Source organism: Vidua chalybeata, chromosome 22 (genome assembly GCF_026979565.1).
Source record: "Vidua chalybeata isolate OUT-0048 chromosome 22, bVidCha1 merged haplotype, whole genome shotgun sequence".
Lineage (NCBI taxonomy): Eukaryota > Metazoa > Chordata > Aves > Passeriformes > Viduidae > Vidua > Vidua chalybeata.
In genome coordinates, this window is record NC_071551.1 from 6,434,161 (window position 1) to 6,454,525 (window position 20,365).

General features: G+C 42.8%; 1 protein-coding gene across 1 annotated transcript in view; it reads left to right on the forward strand.

Annotated features, from left to right (window-relative positions):
* INTS11 (integrator complex subunit 11) overlaps positions 1–17,317 on the forward strand; it is a 29,387-nt gene extending 12,070 nt beyond the window's left edge. Inside the window, exons 9-18 of the mRNA XM_053962627.1 lie at positions 2,334–2,398; positions 4,787–4,976; positions 5,570–5,653; positions 5,886–5,975; positions 8,752–8,914; positions 10,022–10,129; positions 10,719–10,780; positions 13,755–13,897; positions 16,382–16,511; positions 17,156–17,317. Coding sequence (XP_053818602.1) covers positions 2,334–2,398; positions 4,787–4,976; positions 5,570–5,653; positions 5,886–5,975; positions 8,752–8,914; positions 10,022–10,129; positions 10,719–10,780; positions 13,755–13,897; positions 16,382–16,511; positions 17,156–17,221 — 1,101 coding nt within the window. The 3' untranslated portion in view covers positions 17,222–17,317. The remainder of the gene's footprint in view (positions 1–2,333; positions 2,399–4,786; positions 4,977–5,569; positions 5,654–5,885; positions 5,976–8,751; positions 8,915–10,021; positions 10,130–10,718; positions 10,781–13,754; positions 13,898–16,381; positions 16,512–17,155) is intronic.
* The last annotated feature ends 3,048 nt before the right edge of the window (positions 17,318–20,365 follow it).

The following is a 20,365-nucleotide window of genomic DNA, read 5'->3' on the forward strand; positions in this document are numbered from 1 at the left end:
AATATCCCAAAGTATCCCAAAACATCCCCAAATATCCCAAAATGTCCCAAAACATCCCAGAATGTCCCAAAATGCCCCAAAACGTCCCAAAATATCCCTGAATATCCCCAAATATCCCAAAGTATCCCAAAACATCCCCAAATATCCCAAAATGTCCCAGAATATCCCTGAATATCCCCAAATATCCCAGAATATTCCCAAATATCTCAAAATATCCCCAAATATCTCAAAATATCCCAAAATGTCCCCGAATATCCCCAAATATCCCAGAATATCCCAAAATGTCCCAAAACATCCCAGAATATCCCCAAATATCCCCAGAATATCCCCAAATCTCCCCAAATATCCCAGAATATCCCCAAATATCCCAAAATGTCCCCGAATATCCCCAAATATCCCAGAATGTCCCCGAATATCCCCAAATTTCCCCAATATCCCCAAATTTCCCCAGTTTTCCCCAAATCCAGTTTCAATCCAGCAGGAGCGGAGTCGCCCCCGGTGCTTCCCTGCAAACTGCAGAAAGAATAATTAATGATAAATAATTAATAATGATCACGTGAATAATAGTGATAGTTGTAATAATAATAGACACAATAATAATAATAAATATGTAATAAAACTACTTAATAATTACTAATAAATAATGAAGAGTGTAAAGGATGTCAGGAAGTGGGAGGGGTTTGACAGAAAGAATAAATAATAATTAATAAATTGGTAATAATAATAAACACACACTAATAAGTAAATAATTAATCATTTAAATAATAATAAATACATAATGAAAATACATAATAATTAATAATGCATAATAATGAATGGTAAAGGATGTCAGGAAGAGGGAGGGGGTTTGACAGAAAGAATCAATAATAATAATTAATAAATTGATAATAATTACAAAAAATTAATATTTTAAATAATAGAAAATACATAATAATAAGTAATAATGAATAATAAAGGATGTCAGGAAGAGGGAGGGGGTTTGACAGAAATAATAAATAATAATAATTAATAAATTGATAATAATTACAAAAAAGAATATTTTAAGTAATAGAAAATACATAATAATAAATAATAATGAATAGTAAAGGATGTCAGGAAGTGGGAGGGGGTTTGACAGAAAGAATAATAAATAGTAATTAATTAATAATAAATACACAATAATTAATAATAAAAATCATCTAAATGATACTAAATACGTAATGAAAATACATAATAATAAATATCTATAAATAAAAATATTTAAGTTAATAAATGCTAGTAATAAATACATAAGAAAATGCATAATGATTTATAATAATAATAAATATATAATAATTAATAGTAAATAAATAATACACACTAATTAAGTAATAAATGATAATAAATACATGATAAATACATAATGAATAGAAAATAATAATAGCTACAGAATAAGTACATATATACATAAATATATAATAATTAATAGTAAATAAAAATACACAGTAATTAAATAATAATAAATACCTGATAAATACATAATGAATAGAAAATAATAATAGCTACAGAATAAATACATATATACATACATATATAATAATTAATAGTAAATAATACACAGTAATTAAATAATAGATGATAATAAATACATATATAAATAAATATATAATAATTAATAGTAAATAAATAATACACAGTTATTAAATGATCAATTATAAATAAATGCATGATAAATACATAATGAATAGAAAATAATAATGGCTACAGAATAAATAAATACATAAATATATAATAATTAATAGTAAATTAATAATACACAGTAATTAAATAATAGATGATAATAAATACATGATAAATACATAATGAATAGAAAATAATAATGGCTATAGAATAAATACATACATACATAAATATATAATAATTAATATAAATAAATAATACACAGTGATTAAATAATTATAATAAATACATGATAAATACATAATTAATAGTAAATAAATAATACTAATTAAATAATAAACGATAATAAATGCATGATAAATACATAATGAATAGAAAATAATAATGGCTACAGAATAAATACATACATACATATATACATAACAATTAATAATAATAGTAAATAAAGAATAAATACATAATAAACACCAAACAAATTCTTTTAATTAAATAATAACCAATAATAGCGAGAAACGAATACCTAAGAATAAACACATCATAACTAAAACCAACAATAAATAAGCAATAAGCGCCTCGTTACAATGAAAGCGCAATGAAATGAAATGAGCGCTAGTGCTAATTAACGATTAATGATTAGGTGAGAATTAAGAGCCAGGGAGGCTCGGGGGCGGCGCTGAGCTCCGCGTCTCTCGCAGGTTCTCATCCCGGTCTTCGCCCTCGGCCGTGCCCAGGAGCTCTGCATTTTACTGGAAACCTTCTGGTGAGCCCTCGCTGCCCGGGCACGGCTCTGTCTGCAGGGAGAAAAGGGGAAGTAGAGCTCATCAAACGGGGAATTGCATCCCAAAAAAGTGTCCCAGGTTAATGGACAGCCAGAATAGGGAATTAGAGCTCATCAAACGGGGAATTGTATCCCAAAAAAATGTCCCAGGTTCATGGACAGCCAGAATATTGATTTATAGTACATGAAAAGAGGGAATTATACCCCAAAAAACTGTCCCAGGTTCATGGATAGCCAGAATAGGGAATTAGAGCTCATCAAACGGGGAATTGCATCCCAAAAAAGTGTCCCAGGTTAATGGACAGCCAGAATAGGGAATTAGAGCTCATCAAACGGGGAATTGCATCCCAAAAAAGTGTCCCAGGTTCATGGATAGCCAGAACAGGGAATTAGAGCTCATCAAACGGGGAATTGTATCCCAAAAAAGTGTCCCAGGTTCATGGATAGCCAGAATATTGATTTATAGTTCATGAAAACAGGGAATTATATCCCAAAAAACTGTCCCAGGTTCATGGATAGCCAGAACAGGGAATCAGAGCTCATCAAACGGGGAATTGCATCCCAAAAAAGTGTCCCAGGTTCATGGATAGCCAGAATATTGATTTATAGTACATGAAAACAGGGAATTATATCCCAAAAAAAACATCCCATGTTCATGGACAGCCAGAATAGGGAATTAGAGCTCATCAAACGGGGAATTGTATCCCAAAAAAATGTCCCAGGTTCATGGACAGCCAGAATATTGATTTATAGTACATGAAAACAGGGAATTATACCCCAAAAAACTGTCCCAGGTTCATGGATAGCCAGAATAGGGAATTAGAGCTCATCAAACGGGGAATTGTATCCCAAAAAAATGTCCCAGGTTCATGGATAGCCAGAATAGGGAATTAGAGCTCATCAAACGGGGAATTGCATCCCAAAAAACTGTCCCAGGTTCATGGATAGCCAGAATAGGGAATTAGAGCTCATCAAACGGGGAATTGCATCCCAAAAAACTGTCCCAGGTTCATGGAGAGCCAGAATATTGATTTATAGTACATGAAAACAGGGAATTATATCCCAAAAAACTGTCCCAGGTTCATGGACAGCCAGAATATTGATTTATAGTACATGAAAAGAGGGAATTATATCCCAAAAAACTGTCCCAGGTTCATGGACAGCCAGAATAGGGAATTATAGTTCATGAAAACAGGGAATTACACCCCAAAAAACGCTTGGGAGCTTCATGGACATCCAGAATAGTGAATTTTAGTTTATGAAAACAGGGAATTACACCCCAAAAAACCCTTGGGGGTTTTTATGGACAGCCAGAAAATTGATTTATAGTTCATGAAAACAGGGAATTACACCCCAAAAAAAACATCCCATGTTCATGGATAGCCAGAATAGGGAATTATAGCTCATCAAACGGGGAATTGTATCCCAAAAAACTGTCCCAGGTTAATGGATAGCCAGAATAAGGAATTAGAGCTCATCAAACAGGGAATTATATCCCTAAAAAACTCCCATGTTCATGGATAGCCAGAATAGGGAATTAGAGTTCATCAAACGGGGATTATATCCCAAAAAAATGTCCCAGGTTCATGGACAGCCAGAATAGGGAATTAGAGCTCATCAAACAGGGAATTATATCCCTAAAAAACTCCCATGTTCATGGATAGCCAGAATAGGGAATTAGAGCTCATCAAACGGGGAATTACATCCCAAAAAAAACCGTCCCAGGTTCATGGACAGCCAGAATAGGGAATTAGAGCTCATCAAACAGGGGATTATATCCCAAAAAAATGTCCCAGGTTCATGGATAGCCAGAATAGTGAATTATAGTTCATGAAAACAGGGAATTATACCCCAAAAAACGCTTAGGAGCTTCATGGACAGCCAGAATAGGGAATTATAGTTAATCAAACAGGGGATTACACCCCAAAAAAACCCTTGGGGGTTTTTATGGACAGCCAGGATTTATTTACCCCTCAACTTTTCTGCAGGGAATTTGGTGAGAAAGGCACTAAAACCTGCATGGTGCTGTTAAAAAATATTGATTTATACCTCAAAAAAACCAGGGAAATAGACCCCAAAAATTCTTGGGGTTTTTATGGACAGCCAGGATTTATTTACCCCTCAACTTTTTTACAGGGAATTTGGTGAGAAGGGCACTAAAACCTGCATGGTGCTGTTAAAAAATATTGATTTATACCTCACAAAAACAGGAAAATACATCCCAAAAAAACCATGGGAGTCTCCCAAAGTGGTTTTTTTTTTTGGGGGGTGTATTTCCCTGTTTTTGCTTTTCCCAACTTTACCACCAACCAGGATTTATTTACCCCTCACATTTTTTTTTTTTTTAATTTATTTTTTTTTTCCTTGCAGGGAAAGGATGAACCTGAAAGCTCCGATTTATTTCTCCACGGGCCTGACGGAGAAAGCCAACCATTATTACAAACTCTTCATCACCTGGACCAACCAGAAAATCAGGAAAACTTTTGTGCAGAGGAACATGTTTGAGTTCAAGCACATCAAAGCCTTTGACAGAGCCTTTGCAGACAACCCCGGGCCCATGGTGGGTGAGGGTTTGGGAGCTTTTTTTCTTTTTTTAATTCCAGTGTGACCCCAAATCTTGGGGGAAAAAAATCCCCCACGCCATCAACCCCACCTCAAATCCTCTCCTGGCCAGGTCACCTCTGTAAATATCCCATTTCTTCCTGGTTTTTTATTTAATTAAAGGTGAAAAGCTCCGAGAAAATCAAATTTTTTTTTGCATGTTTATGTCATCTGCGCATCCTGGTTCCAGGCGGGGTTTTCTTTTCTGCACAAGTTTTTGTTGCTGCTTTAATTCTGGCTGGTTTATTTAAAAAAAAAAAAAAAAAAAAAAAAAAAAAAAAAAAAACACCCACTCAGAGTTTTCCATCAGACACTGGGGATGCTCACAAATATTTCCTAAAACAGGGAAATGTTGGGTTTGTTTCTTTAAAACAGCTCCTGGGAATTTTAGATGAGGGTGGGGGGAAAAAAAAAAAAATCAAATAGGAAAAAATCCCCATTTGTGCAGTGCTGGGGGTGGGAATGGGGCGATGCTCTGCGTGGAAAAAAAGGGATTTAGGGTGGGAAAAAAGGGATTTTTGCAGTGATTTCTGGCACTCCTTTGGCTTGCAGGTGGTGTTTGCAACCCCTGGGATGCTCCATGCAGGACAATCCCTCCAAATCTTCCGGAAATGGGCAGGGAATGAGAAGAATATGGTGAGAAATTTTTTTTTTTTATTTTTATTTTTTTTTTTTTTTAGCGGGGGGTGATTTCTCACATTGATGAGAGTTCCAACTACAGAGATGGCAGCAAAGCTTTTCTTGAGGAGCTGGAATAAAAAGGACAAAACCCCTCTTTGAGCTGGCTCTAAACCTGGTGTTTAAGGTGGATTTGCCAGCCCAAATCCGTGGAATTTTTGATTTTCCTGGCTGGTTTTTGTGTCCCCAGGTGATCATGCCTGGCTACTGTGTCCAGGGAACTGTGGGCCACAAGATCCTCAGCGGGCAGAGGAAGCTGGAGATGGAAGGGAGACAAATCGTGAGTTGGATTTTCAATTTCCAGCACTGAAAAATGCCTCCAAATCTTCTTTACAGCCGGGGGTGCACTTGGGTTTTGTTTTTAATTTTTGCTTTAGCAAAGTTGGTTTGGTTTTTTCTTTCTTCTCCTTTTGCATTAATTTCTGCCAAAAAAAAAAAAAAAAAAAAAAAAAAAGGCAAAAAAACTTTGAGGGGCCTTCTGCTGTAAAACTGAGGTTACTAAATGTTAGTAAAATTAAATATATATTGATACATTTTGATATATTTTGATATAGTTTTCAATTTATATATATTGATATATATTGATATAGTTTTCAATTTATATATTGATATATTTTGATCTATATTGATATATTTTTCCATTTATATATTGATATATATTGATATAGTTTTCAATTTATATATTGATATATTTTTATATATATTGATAAATATTGATATATTTTTCAATTGTTATATTGATATATATTGATATATTGGTATATTTTTCAATTTTTATATTGATATATTAATATATTTTTCAATTTTTATATTGATATATTGATATATTTTTCAATTTTTATATTGATATATAGATATATTGATATATATTAATATATTTTTCAATTTTTATATTGATATATTTTTCAAGTTTTATATTGGTATATATTGCTATATATTGCTATATTTTTCAATTTTCATATTGATAGATTTTTCAAGTTTTATATTGATACATATTGATATATATTTCAATTTTTATATTGCTATATGTTGCTATATATTGATATATTTTTCAACTTTCATATTGCTATACACTGATTTCCATTGCTATACATCGCTATATGTTTCCATTTTCATATTGCTATACACTGATTTCCATTGCTATACATCGCTATATGTTTCCATTTTCATATTGCTATACACTCATTTCCATTGCTATACATCGCTATATGTTTCCATTTTCATATTGCTATGTACTCATTTCCATTGCTATACATCGCTATATGTTTCCATTTTCATATTGCTATACACTGATTTCCATTGCTATACATCGCTCTATATGTTTCCATTTTCATATTGCTATACACTCATTTCCATTGCTATATATCGATATATTTTTCAATTTTCATACTGATATATGTTTCCATTTTCATATTGCTATACACTGATTTCCATTGCTATACATCGCTCTATGTTTCAATTTTCATATTGCTATACACTGATTTCCATTGCTATATATCGATATATTTTTCAATTTTCATATTGATATATTTTTCAATTTTCATACTGATATATGTTTCAATTTTCATATTGCTATGTACTCATTTCCATTGCTATACATCGCTATATGTTTCCATTTTCATATTGCTATGTACTCATTTCCATTGCTATATATTGATATATTTTTCAATTTTCATACTGATATATGTTTCCATTTTCATATTGCTATACACTGATTTCCATTGCTATATATCGATATATTTTTCAATTTTCATACTGATATATTTTTCCATTTTCATATTGCTATACACTGATTTCCATTGCTATACATCGCTATATGTTTCCATTTTCATATTGCTATACACTGATTTCCATTGCTATATATTGATATATTTTTCAATTTTCATATTGATATATTTTTCCATTTTCATATTGCTATACACTGATTTCCATTGCTATATATCGATATATTTTTCAATTTTCATACTGATATATGTTTCCATTTTCATATTGCTATACACTGATTTCCATTGCTATACATCGCTATATGTTTCCATTTTCATATTGCTATGTACTCATTTCCTTTGCTATACATCGCTATATGTTTCCATTTTCATATTGCTATGTACTCATTTCCTTTGCTATACATCGCTCTATATGTTCCCATTTCTCCTTGCCCAGCTGCTGGGTTTTCACACGCTGGGATAACCAAGCCCCAGCTGCACCTCCCCGTTTGCTCTTTGTGACGAGCTCTGCCCAGGGCGGCAGCCGCGGCTCCTGAGCCACCACGAACAATGGCCCTGCTCCCCTCAGGGCAACTCAAATTCTGTGTGAAGGAACCCCAGGGGGCTCTGGGGTGTCCCCAGGAATTGATGTAAAACCCTTCTTCTGGCAGCTGGGAGATCCCACTTGGGATCCCTCAGCACAGGAAATATCCTGTAATGCCTTAATTAGCACTAATGAACTTGCGCTAATTGCAGTGATCTCTTGGACATGAGTTAGGATGGATTTCCAGGTGAGAGGAGGGAATGGCATTAAAACTTGAAAATCACAGTTTGGATCCCTCAGCACAGTCAGGTGGGGTGTCAGTCAAAACTCCCCTCAAGGAACTGATCCTGTAACACCTTAATTAGCACTAATGAAGCCCAGTTAATTGCAGTGATCTCTTGGATATGAGTTAGGATGGATTTCCAGGTGAGAGGAGGGAATGGCATTAAAACTTGAAAATCACATTTTGGACCCCTCAGCACAGTCAGGTGGGGTGTCAGTCAAAACTCCCCTCAAGGAACTGATCCTGTAACACCTTAATTAGCACTAATGAAGCCCAGTTAATTGCAGTGATCTCTTGGACATGAATTAGGATTGGTTTCCAGGTGAGAGGAGGGAATGGCATTAAAACTTGAAAATGACATTTTTGATCCATTTTGGATCCCTCAGCACAGTCAGGTGGGGCGTCAGTCACACCTCCCCTCAAGGAGGGGATCCCGTGACCCCGTAATTAGCAGTAATTAACTCCAGGGGGCCCTGGGTGCGTGGCAGAGTCGCTGCCAGCTCCCAACGGCGCTCTGCTCTCGCAGCTGGAGGTGAAGATGCAGGTGGAGTACATGTCCTTCAGCGCGCACGCCGACGCCAAGGGCATCATGCAGCTGATCCGCCAGGCCGAGCCCAGCAACGTGCTCCTGGTGCACGGCGAGGCCAAGAAGATGGAATTCCTGAAGCAGAAAATCGAGCAGGAGTTCCGTGGGTATCCGAGCCGCGGCAGGGAACGGCGGCACGGCTGCGAAATCGCGCCGGGGATCCATCCTGGGCCCCTCTGCAGAGGAGGGTGGGGTGGCATTCACAGCTCCCCTCAAGGAGCTGATCCTGTAATGCCTTAATTAACACTAATTAAACCCTGTTAATTACAGGGACCCCTTTGAATGTGAGTTAGGATTGTTTTCCATGGGATAGGAGGGAATGGCAATCACATTTTTGATCCATTTTGGATCCCTCGGCACAGTCAGGTGGGGTGGCACTTACAGTTCCCCTCAAAGAACTGATGCCTGTAAAACCTTAATTAACACTAATTAAAAGCTGTTAATTGCAGTGACCCCCTTGAATGTGAGTTAGGATTGTTTTCCATGGGATAGGAGGGAATGGCAATCACAGTTTTGATCCATTTTGGATCCCTCGGCACAGTCAGGAAGGGTGGCACTTACAGCTCTCCTCAAAGAACTGATGCCTGTAACCCCGTAATTAACACCAATTAAACCCTGTTAATTGCAGTGACCCCCTTGAATGTGAGTTAGGATTGTTTTCCATGGGAGAGGAGGGAATGGCAATCACATTTTTGATCCATTTTGGATCCATCAGCATAGTCAGGAAGGGTGGCATTCACAGCTCCCCTCTAAGAACTGATGCTGTAAGGCCTTAATTAACACTAATTAAACTCTGTTAATTACAGGGACCCCTTTGAATAAGAATTAGGATTGTTTTCCATGGGATAGGAGGGAATGGCAATCACATTTTAGATCCATCTTGGGTCCCTCAGCACAGTCAGGAAGGGTGGCATTCACACCTCCCCTCAAGGAAATGTTGGATTGGGTAGCACTTACAGTTCCCCTCAAAGAACTGATGCCTGTAAAACCTTAATTAACACTAATTAAACCCTGTTAATTACAGTGACCCCCTTGAATGTGAGTTAGGATTGTTTTCCATGAGGGAGGAGGGAATGGCATCAAAGCTTGAAAATGACATTTTTGATGCATTTTGGATCCCTCAGCAGAGTTAGCTGGGGTGGCATTCACAGCTCCCCTCAAGGAAATGATGCTGTAATGCCTTAATTAACACTAATTACACCCTTTGCAGATGTCAGCTGCTTCATGCCAGCCAACGGAGAGACCACCACCATCGTCACCAACCCCTGCATCCCCGTGGACATCTCCCTGGGCCTCCTCAAAAGGGAAGCAGCCACAGGTGACACTTCCCACCCCCCATTTCCTCCCTGCTGCTGCCTTTTTTTTTTTGGTTTTTTTTTGGTTTGTTTTTTTTTGTGGTTTTTTTTTTGTTTGGTTGGGTTTTTTTTGTTTTGTTTTGTTGGTTTTTTTTTTGTTTTGTTGGGTTTTTTTTGTTGGGTTTTTTTTTTTGTTGTTTTTTTGGTTTTGTTTTGTTTTTTTGTTTTTTTTTTTTTTTTGTAGCGCTGCCGTTGGTAGAAGGCTGTCAACTTATATTTAAAATAGAATTTAGAGGTTTAAAAATCCACCTGCACACCCTGCCCGGTTTTGCTTGCAGCAGCTTGGTTTGGCAGAGCTGGAGTCGCTTTTATAAAGCGAATTTTAGAAGGAATAATGGAATTCTTCCACCGGGCAGTGCTGTGGGAAGAGAGGGAGCTGCTGTGTATCACTAAATGTTGTTTCTTGGGTGCCAATATTTCTGATTGTGGTTAAACACCACTGAGGCATTGAAGAGAGAAGTGTCAGATCTCAGTGTGAGCCTCAGTCCTGGAGCAGTTTGGGGTGAAAAGAGCAGCTCCTGATGTGTTTTTGTGGCCCTGGCCCTGCTTTAGGTGCTGCGCCTGATGCCAAGAAGCCAAAGCTGATGCACGGCACGTTGCTCATGAAGGACAACGTGAGTACAGTGCTCTTGTGGCCTCTCAGGGGTTTTGTGTCCCCTGAGGGTTTGTGTGTCCCTTGACGGTGTTTTTTGTGTTCTCTGAGGGTGTTTTTTGTGTCCTCTGTGTTTTGTGTCCTCTCAGGGGTTTTTGTGTCCACTCAGGGTTTTTGTGTCCTCTCAGGGTGTTTTTTGTGTCCACTCAGGGTTTTTGTGTCCTCTCAGGGTGTTTTTGTGTCCCCCGAGGGTGTTTTCTGTCCCCTGAGGGTGTTTTTTGTGTCCTCTGTGGGTTTTTTTGTGTTCTCTCAGGGTGGTTTTTGTGTCCCCTGAGGGTGATTTCTGTGTCCCCCGAGGGTGTTTTTTGTGTCCCTTGAGGGTGTTTTTTGTGTCCTCTCAGGGTTTTTGTGTCCCCCGAGGGTGTTTTTTGTGTCCCCCGAGGGTGTTTTTTGTGTCCCCCGAGGGTGTTTTTTGTGTCCTCTGTGGTTTTTTTTGTGTTCTCTCAGGGTGGTTTTTGTGTCCCCTGAGGGTGATTTTTGTGTCCTCTCAGGGTGGTTTTTGTGTTCTCTCAGGGTGGTTTTTGTGTCCCCTGAGGGTGATTTTTGTGTCCCCTGAGGGTGTTTTTTGTGTCCTCTCAGGGTGGTTTTTGTGTTCTCTCAGGGTGGTTTTTGTGTCCCCTGAGGGTGTTTTTTGTGTCCCCTGAGGGTGTTTTTTGTGTCCTCTCAGGGTGGTTTTTGTGTTCTCTCAGGGTGGTTTTTGTGTCCCCTGAGGGTGGTTTTTGTATCCCTTGAGGGTTTTTGTATCCCCCGAGGGTGTTTTTTGTGTCCTCTGTGGTTTTTTTTGTGTTCTCTCAGGGTGGTTTTTGTGTCCCCTGAGGGTGATTTTTGTGTCCTCTCATGGTTTTTGTGTCCTCTCAGGGTTTTTGTATCCCCCGAGGGTGTTTTTTGTGTTCCCTGAGGGTTTTTGTGTCCCCTGAGGGTGTTTTTTGTGTCCCCTGAGGGTGTTTTTTGTGTTCCCTGAGGGTTTTTGTGTCCCTTGAGGGTGGTTTTTGTGTCCCCCCGAGGGTGATTTTTGTGTCCTCTCAGGGTTTTTGTGTCCCCTGAGGGTTTTTGTGTCCCCTGAGGGTTTTTGTGTCCCTTGAGGATGTTTTTTGTGTCCTCTGAGGGTTTTTGTGTCCCCCGAGGGTGTTTTTTGTGTCCTCTCAGGGTTTTCGTGTCCTCTCTGGGTGTTTTTTGTGTTCCCCGAGGGTGGTTTTTGTGTCCTCTCAGGGTTTTTGTGTCCCTTGAGGATGTTTTTTGTGTCCCCTGAGGATGTTTTTTGTGTCCTCTGTGGTTTTTTTTGTGTTGGCTCAGGGTGCTTTGTGTGTCCCCTGAGGGTGGTTTTTGTGTCCTCTCAGGGTTTTTGTGTTCTCTGAGGATGTTTTTTGTGTTCTCTGTGTTTTGTATCCCCCGAGGGTGTTTTTTGTATCCCCTGAGGGTTTTTTGTGTCCCCCGAGGGTGATTTTTGTGTCCCCTGAAGATGTTTTTTGTGTCCCCCGAGGGTGGTTTTTGTGTCCTCTGAGGGTGATTTTTGTGTCCTCTCAGGGTTTTTATGTCCCCTGAGGGTTTTTGTGTCCCTTGAGGATGTTTTTTGTGTCCTCTCAGGGTTTTTGTGTCCCCTGAGGATGTTTTTTGTGTCCCCCGAGGGTGGTTTTTGTGTCCTCTGAGGGTAATTTTTGTGTCCTCTCAGGGTTTTTGTGTCCTCTCAGGGTTTTTGTGTCCCCCGAGGGTGATTTTTGTGCCCTCTCAGGGTGTTTTTTGTGTCCTCTCAGGGTGTTTTTTGTGTCCCCCGAGGGTGTTTTCTGTGTCCTCTGTGTTTTGTGCCCTCTCAGGGTGTTCTTTGTGTCCGAGGGTGATTTTTGTGTCCTGAGGCAGTTTTGGCTCTCTCAGGCTGTTTCTTTTGTGCCCTCTGAGGGTGGTTTTCATGTCCTCTGAGGCTCTTTTGAGCCCTCTGAGGGTTTTTTTCATATCCTCTGTGTTTTCTGCCCTCTGAGGCTGTTTGTTGTGTCCTCTGGGGGTGGTTTGTGTCCTCTGGGGGTGTTTTTCATATCCTCTGTGTTTTTTGTGCCCTCTGAGGCTGTTTTTGTGTCCTCTGGGGCTGTTTTGAGCCCTCTGAGGCTGTTTTTTGTGTCCTCTGGGGCTGTTTTGAGCCCTCTGAGGCTGTTTTTGTGTCCTCTGGGGGTGTTTTGAGCCCTCTGAGGCTGTTTTTGTGTCCTCTGGGGGTGTTTTGAGCCCTCTGAGGCTGTTTTGAGCCCTCTGAGGCTGTTTTTTGATCCCTCTGAGGCTGTTTTTTGATCCCTCTGAGGCTGTTTGATCCCTCTGAGGCTGTTTTTGTGTCCTCTGGGGCTGTTTTGTGTCCTCTGAGGCTGTTTTTGTGTCCTCTGGGGGTGTTTTGAGCCCTCTGAGGCTGTTTGACCCCTCTGAGGCTGTTTTGAGCCCTCTGAGGCTGTTTTGAGCCCTCTGAGGCTGTTTTTTTTGAGCCCTCTGAGGCTGTTTTGAGCCCCCTGAGGCTGTTTTTTTGTCCTCTGAGGCTGTTTGATCCCTCTGAGGCTGTTTTTTTTGTGCCCTCTGAGGCTGTTTTTTTTGTGCCCTCTGAAGGTGCTGTCACATTTCAAACCCCGAATCCCCCTGAGCGCTTCTGCCTCCTCACCGCCTCGTCTTCAACCTCACCTTTATTTTCAAACATCATCCCCTGCTAGATCTTAAACCATCCCCTAGAGACCAGCCTGGCGGTGTCAAACATTTATTTACAATCATCCAGGTGGATGTTTTGTCCCACTCTCAGCTCTCCCTTTCCTCCCCACCCTCTGCAGCAAGAAACCCGCCGCGGAATTTCAGCCCAACCCTTCCCTGCCTCCCCCCGGCCCCAGGGCAGCACCACAACTCCCCCAGGCTCTGAGGATTCATTTTTCCCCCTTTAATCTCTTTTTTTTTTTTTTTTTTTTTTTTTTCCCCAGAGTTTCAGGCTGGTTTCCTCTGAGCAGGCCCTGAAGGAGCTGGGGCTGGCCGAGCATCAGCTGCGCTTCACCTGCCGCGTGCACATCCAGGACCCGCGCAAGGAGCACGAGACCGTGCTCAGGGTCTACAACCACCTCAAGGGGTGAGCCCTGACCCCTGGCAAGGCTTTTACAGCCCTCAGGGATGTTTTATCCCTGTGTTTTTTTTATCCCCATGTGGTTTTTTAACCCCAAGCAGCAAACCAAAACTTAGAGGAAGTGGAAAATCTCTCTAGCCACGGCTCGAGAGGTGAAAGGTGTCTGCCTAAGGAAGGCAGGAGCCTGCCCTGAAATGGAAAATGTAACCCCCAACCACCTCAAGGGTTGAGCCCTGACCCCTGGCAAGGCTTTTCCAGCCCTCAGGGATGTTTTATCCCCATGGTTTTTTTAACCCCAAGCAGCAACCCAAAACTTGGAGGCAGTGGAAAATCTCTGTAGCCACTGCTCCAGAGCTGAAAGGAGGTGTCTGCTCAAAGAAGGCAGGAGCCTGCCCTGAAATGGAAAATGTAACCCCCAACCACCTCAAGGGGCGAGCCCTGACCCCTGGCAAGGCTTTTCCAGCCCTCAGAGATGTTTTATCCCTGTGGTTTTTTATCCCCATGTGGTTTTTTTAACCCCAAGTAGCAAACCAAAATTTGGAGGAAGCAGAAAATCTCTCTAGCCACTACTCCAGAGGTGAAAGGAGGTGTCTGCTTAAGGAAGGCAGGAACTTCCCCTGAAATGGAAAATGTAACCCCCAACCACCTCAAGGGGCGAGCCCTGACCCCTGGCAAGGCTTTTCCAGCCCTCAGAGATGTTTTATCCCTGTGGTTTTTTATCCCCATGTGGTTTTTTTAACCCCAAGCAGCAAACCAAAATTTGGAGGAAGCAGAAAATCTCTCTAGCCACTACTCCAGAGGTGAAAGGAGGTGTCTGCTTAAGGAAGGCAGGAACTTCCCCTGAAATGGAAAATGTAACCCCCAACCACCTCAGGTGGTGAGCCCTGACCCCTGGCAAGGCTTTTCCAGCCCTCAGGGATTTTTTATCCCCGTGGTTTTTTATCCCCATGTGGTTATTTAACCCCAAGCAGCAAACCAAAATTTGGAGGAAGCAGAAAATCTCTGTAGCCACTGCTCCAGAGAGCTGAAAGGAGGTGTCTGCTTAAGGAAGGCAGGAACTTCCCCTGAAATGGAAAATGTAACCCCCAACCACCTCAAGGGGTGAGCCCTGACCCCTGGCAAGGCTCTTCCAGCCCTCAGGGATGTTTTATCCCTGTGGTTTTTTTATCCCCATGTGGTTTTTTAACCCCAAGCAGCAAAACAAAACTTGGAGGAAGTGGAAAATCTCTGTAGCCACGGCTCGAGAGGTGTCGGGGCATTGGTTGGACTTGATGATCTTAGAGGTCTCTTCCAACCTCATGATTCTGGGATTCTGGGATTCTGAGAGAGCTGTGTCGTGGTTTGGGATGAGGTGTCTGCTTTAGGAAGGCAGGAGCCTCCCCTGAAATGGAAAATGTGACCCCCCCCCCACCCTGAATTCCTGTGATTTTGAACTTAAAAGGCTCTCAGGTAAAGATATGGGAATAGGAATAACAGTTCTTTACTGGGAAAATTAAAAAAAAAATACAAATGTAATAGCACAAACGAAAAAAAAGAACCAAACCAGTGTCAGAGTGAGAGCAGGCCCTGGCAGGCTGTGGGTCAGGGTGGTGGCAGCAGTGCCATTCCATGGGGGCTCAGCCCTCCTGCAGTGCCAGCTGTGCTTCTGCTGGAGCAGGATCCTGGACACGGCTGGAGTTTTCCTCTGGAGCTCCAGGGGTGCTGGAGATGGGCCTGGGCTCCTCTGGGAATGCAGAGGAAAGCTGCTCCCCTGGGAATCCTGTGGAAAAGTTTCTCTGGGAATGCAGAGAAAAGCTGCTCCTCTGGGAATCCTGTGGAAAAGTTTCTCTGGGAATGCAGAGAAAAGCTGCTCCTCTGGGAATCCTGTGGAACAGCTGCTCCTCTGGGAATGCAGAAAGGAAAGCTGCTCCTCTGGGAATCCTGTGGAAAAACTGCTCCTCTGGGAATGCAGAGAGGAAAGCTGCTCCACTGGGAATGCAGAGAGGAAAGCTGCTCCACTGGGAATGCAGAGGAAAAGCTGCTCCTCTGGGAATGCAGTGGAAAGGTTTCTCTGGGAATGCAGTGGAAAAGCTGCTCCTCTGGGGATGCTGAGGAAAGCTGCTCCCCTGGGAATCCTATTTTTTCCCGACAGAGCAGAGTGGTTTCTTTGAAGGGAACCAGAAATCCATTTAGAGCTGCTGGGTTATTTCAGCTCCAACCCAGGCAGCTCAGCTGGGTTCCCTCGGCAGCAGCAGAATGTTAAAATCTGGTTTTCCCTCCATGCAGCTGCTGCATCCTGAGCTCTTCCCTCAGAGCAGGGCTCAGGCTGGAGCTGGAGGAACTCTGCAGCAATAATTCCTGCAGGAAATCCCCCGTGACTGATGGGAACACCAGAATGAGCTCAGCCCCTTTTCCCCTCCTGGGCTCAGCCAGCCACGAGAGGAACAGGCTGGGATTTGGGATGAAGACCCAGCATTTGTTTTCCCAAATAAATCCCCAATTTCTCCGCAGGATCCTGAAGGATTACTCAGTGCAGCACCTCCCTGATGGCTCCATCACTGTGGAGTCCATCCTGATCCAGGCCACAGCTCACTCAGAGGACCAAGGAACCAAAGTCCTGCTCGTGTCCTGGACTTACCAGGTGGGAATTCCCCATTTCTGACCCAAATCCCTCCCATCCCAAACCTCCCTCCTCTGGCTTTGGAGCACTTTGGAAGATGAGGGGAGTCCCTGCTGGTTCCTGAGCTTTTGGGGTTGAGCAGAAATGGTTTTACAGCTCTGTAAAGCAGAGAACTTCTGGGGTAATTCCACTTAATTAATTCAGTTCTGTGTTTGAGCTCTGCTGAGTATTTCACTCTGTATTTACTTGGAAAATTTCAAACAAGTAGAGAACTATTTGTGATCCTAACATTCTTTTATTTGAGTCATCCCATCATCTTCCCTTGCTGTGGCTGGATTATTCAACTTTCTGGATTATTAAACTCCTTCTCGACAGCTGGGAAATGCCTTTGGAAGGCAAAGCAATAAAATCAGTTTATTCCTGGATTTCAAGCAAAAATGGGGCTTTTCCTCAGAGGAAACCCCAGGGAGTTTCACAGCAATAGTTTGTCAGAGCAGCCAGAAATGAATTTGTGGATGGTTTCAGTTTTTAAACACAGCTCAGATCCTGCAGGGCCCAGGAATTCTCTCAGTGCATCCCGAGGTACCAAAATTGAATTTCCTGCCTCAAATGGGACAATCAAGGGAAGATTTTGCTCTCATCCTATTTCTCTGTGTCCCTTTTAGGATGAAGAGCTTGGCAGTTATCTCACGTCCCTGCTGAAGAAAGGGCTGCCCCAGAGCACCCCCTGAGAGCCCAGCCCAGGCTGCCTCACACGTTTTATTTTGTTTACATTCTCAATGCTTTTTGCTGCTTGGTTTTAATAAAAGAATTCCAGTGTTTGTCCAGTTCCTGCAGTGATGCTCACCAGCACTGGGATTTTCCCTCTTGGAAAAAAAAAAACAAAACTTATCCAGGGAGTCAAGAACCTGTTTTGAAACAGATCTGAGGAGGTTTAATGTGCAAACAACTCAATTTTTGAGTTGTTTGCACATTAAAGTAAAAGTTACTCAGTGTTCTCCCCTCCCACAGCTGATTTCCCTTAAAATCCCCTCAAGTGCTGCCTGAAACAATTAAAATTCAAAGTATAAAAGCACCACAGGAGCTACAGAAAGTAAAAAAACCCTGAATGTGCTGATACCCAAGCAGGAAAACCTCTTTAATTCCCCATCCTTCCCTCAGGGCCAGCTCCAAGGAGCCTCCAATCCAATTTTTTTACATTTTTCCATAAAGATTGTGCTTTATCTATAAAGATTATGATAAAACCAGTCCCCCTCCAGTGCTGGGAGGATTTTCCACAGCCTGGAAATGGGATAAAAAGAGCAATTTCTGCTAAAGGTAAAGGATTATTTGGGGCTGATGGTCCCTCTGAGGCTCTCACAGTGCCAGGATTTTCACCAAACCTTCCCAGGGATTGTAATTTAGAAAAGCTGGAGCTGATTTTTCTCACCAAGATTTAAAAATTGCTCTGAGGGAGAGGCCAGAGGCCAGCCTGGGCTTTTAACAGTAATTAACGAGGTGGCCAATTAAGGACAAGCACCTGGCTGGATTTCAGGCTGCATCTGGAAATTCAGATTTTTGTTGCTCTGCTGCTCTCAGCCCTTTACAAAAGTTTTGGGGTGAAGGAGCAGAAGTGAGCCTGTGCCTCTGCTACACCAAAACCCCCCATCCTGTGGGCTAAACTCGGTTCTAAGCAGGTTTTAAGCCAGGCCTGTGGTTTTCTGGTGCCTCAGAAATGAAAAAAAAATCCTCTCCAGAGTCTCACAGGGGATGGAAACTCAGCTCTCAGCAGTTAACACCAGAAAAGGGGTGAGGGAAGGTCAGATAATTCTGTTTACATCCCCAAATGGGAGTGGGGGAAAAAAAGAACTTTGGACATTTCAAGACCACACAGTGCAAAGAGCTGGGCTGAGTGTGTGGAGAGAGGAGCTTGTTTAGCAAAATCCTGGGATTTATCAAACATCTGCTCCCTCCTGAACCCCCAGGGATCAGTGCCCAGCCTGGAAACGCTGGGGAATTCCTGGGGAAGCCAAGGCAGCATGAGAAACCCCAAATTTGGCTGTGGGATGTGGGCAGCAGGCTGGGAGGCAGCAGGAAAAGAGGGAATTGCCTGGATCCAGCCATTTCCTGCCTTTCCTTCAAATCCCTCCTTCCTGGGATGTGCTGCTTGCCAGGAAACGGCCCCAGGTTCTACCAGCCCCAAAATTGAACAGATTGAGCCCAAAGCATCCCTGAACACAAGCCCAGGAGTGCTCTGGGGGCCTGTCCAAGGCTCCAGCTCCCCCAAGGGCTGTCCCAGTTTTCTGATCCAAATCTCCACCTGCTTTAACAGCCACCACATGAGGAAAAAATGGATTTTCCAGGCTTGGTTTTAAGGCAATAATTGCAAAGATCAGCTCTGGGTGGACCTGGAGTGGATCAGTTGAGTCCATCCCCGTGGATTTTCCTCCCACGCCTCCAGGCAGGCCTGGGAAGGGTCCCCAAAATTCTGGTCAGAGATGGTGAGCACCCTCCTGGACCTGAGGCTGAGCCTGGAGAAACTGAGCCTGGAGAGGCTGAGCCTGGAGAAACTGAGCCTGGAGAGGCTGAGATTGGAGGGGCTGAGCCTGGAGAGGCTGAGATTGGAGAAACTGAGCCTGGAGAAACTGAGCCTGGAGAGGCTGAGATTGGAGGGGCTGAGCCTGGAGAGGCTGAGATTGGAGAAACTGAGCCTGGAGAAACTAAGCCTGGAGAAACTGAGCCTGGAGGGGCTGAGCCTGGAGAAACTGAGCCTGGAGGGGCTGAGCCTGGAGAAACTGAGCCCGGAGAAACTGAGCCTGGAGAAACTGAGCCTGGAGAAACAGCCTGGAGAAACTGAGCCTGGAAAAACTGAGCCGGGAGAAACTGAGCCTGGAAAAACTGAGCCTGGAGAAACTGAGCCTGGAGAAACTGAGCCTGGAGAAACTGAGTCTGGAGAAACTGAGTCTGGAGAAACTGAGCCTGGAGAAACTGAGCCTGGAGAGGCTGAGCCTGGAGAAACTGAGCCTGGAGAAACTGAGCCTGGAGAAACTGAGTCTGGAGAAACTGAGCCTGGAGAAACTGAGCCTGGAGAAACTGAGCCTGGAGAAACTGAGTCTGGAGAAACTGAGTCTGGAGAAACTGAGCCTGGAGAAACTGAGCCTGGAGAGGCTGAGCCTGGAGAAACTGAGCCTGGAGAAACTGAGCCTGGAGAAACTGAGCCTGGAAAAACTGAGCCTGGAGAAACAGCCTGGAGAAACTGAGCCTGGAGAAACTGAGCCTGGAAAAACTGAGCCTGGAGAGGCTGAGCCTGGAGAAACTGAGCCTGGAGAGGCTGAGCCTGGAGAGGCTGAGCCTGGAGAAACTGAGCCTGGAAGGGCTGAGCCTGGAGGGGCTGAGCCTGGAGAAACTGAGCCTGGAGAAACTGAGTCTGGAGAAACTGAGCCTGGAGAAACTGAGCCTGGAGAGGCTGAGCCTGGAGAAACTGAGCCTGGAGAAACTGAGCCTGGAGAGGCAGTTCCAGGCTGGAGAGGGGCAGTGCCAGGCTGGAGGGGCTGGCAGGGGATTTCCTCACTCCCTTCAGGAATTATTCCCTGAGGAATTGCTCCCTTGAGGAATAACTCCCCTCAGGAATGACTCCCCTCAGGAATAAATCCCTTCAGGACTTAGTCCCCTCAGGAATTACTCCCCTCAGGAATTGCTCCCTTCAGAATTTGCTCCCTTCAGGAATTGCTCCCCTCAGGAATTGCTCCCTTGAGGAATAATTCCCTTCAGGAATTGCTCTCCTCTGGAATGATTCCCTTCAGGAATTGCTCCCTTCAGGAATTGCTCCCTTGAGGAATGATTTTCTTGAGGAATTACTCCTATCAGGAATTAATCACTTGAGGAATGATTCCCAT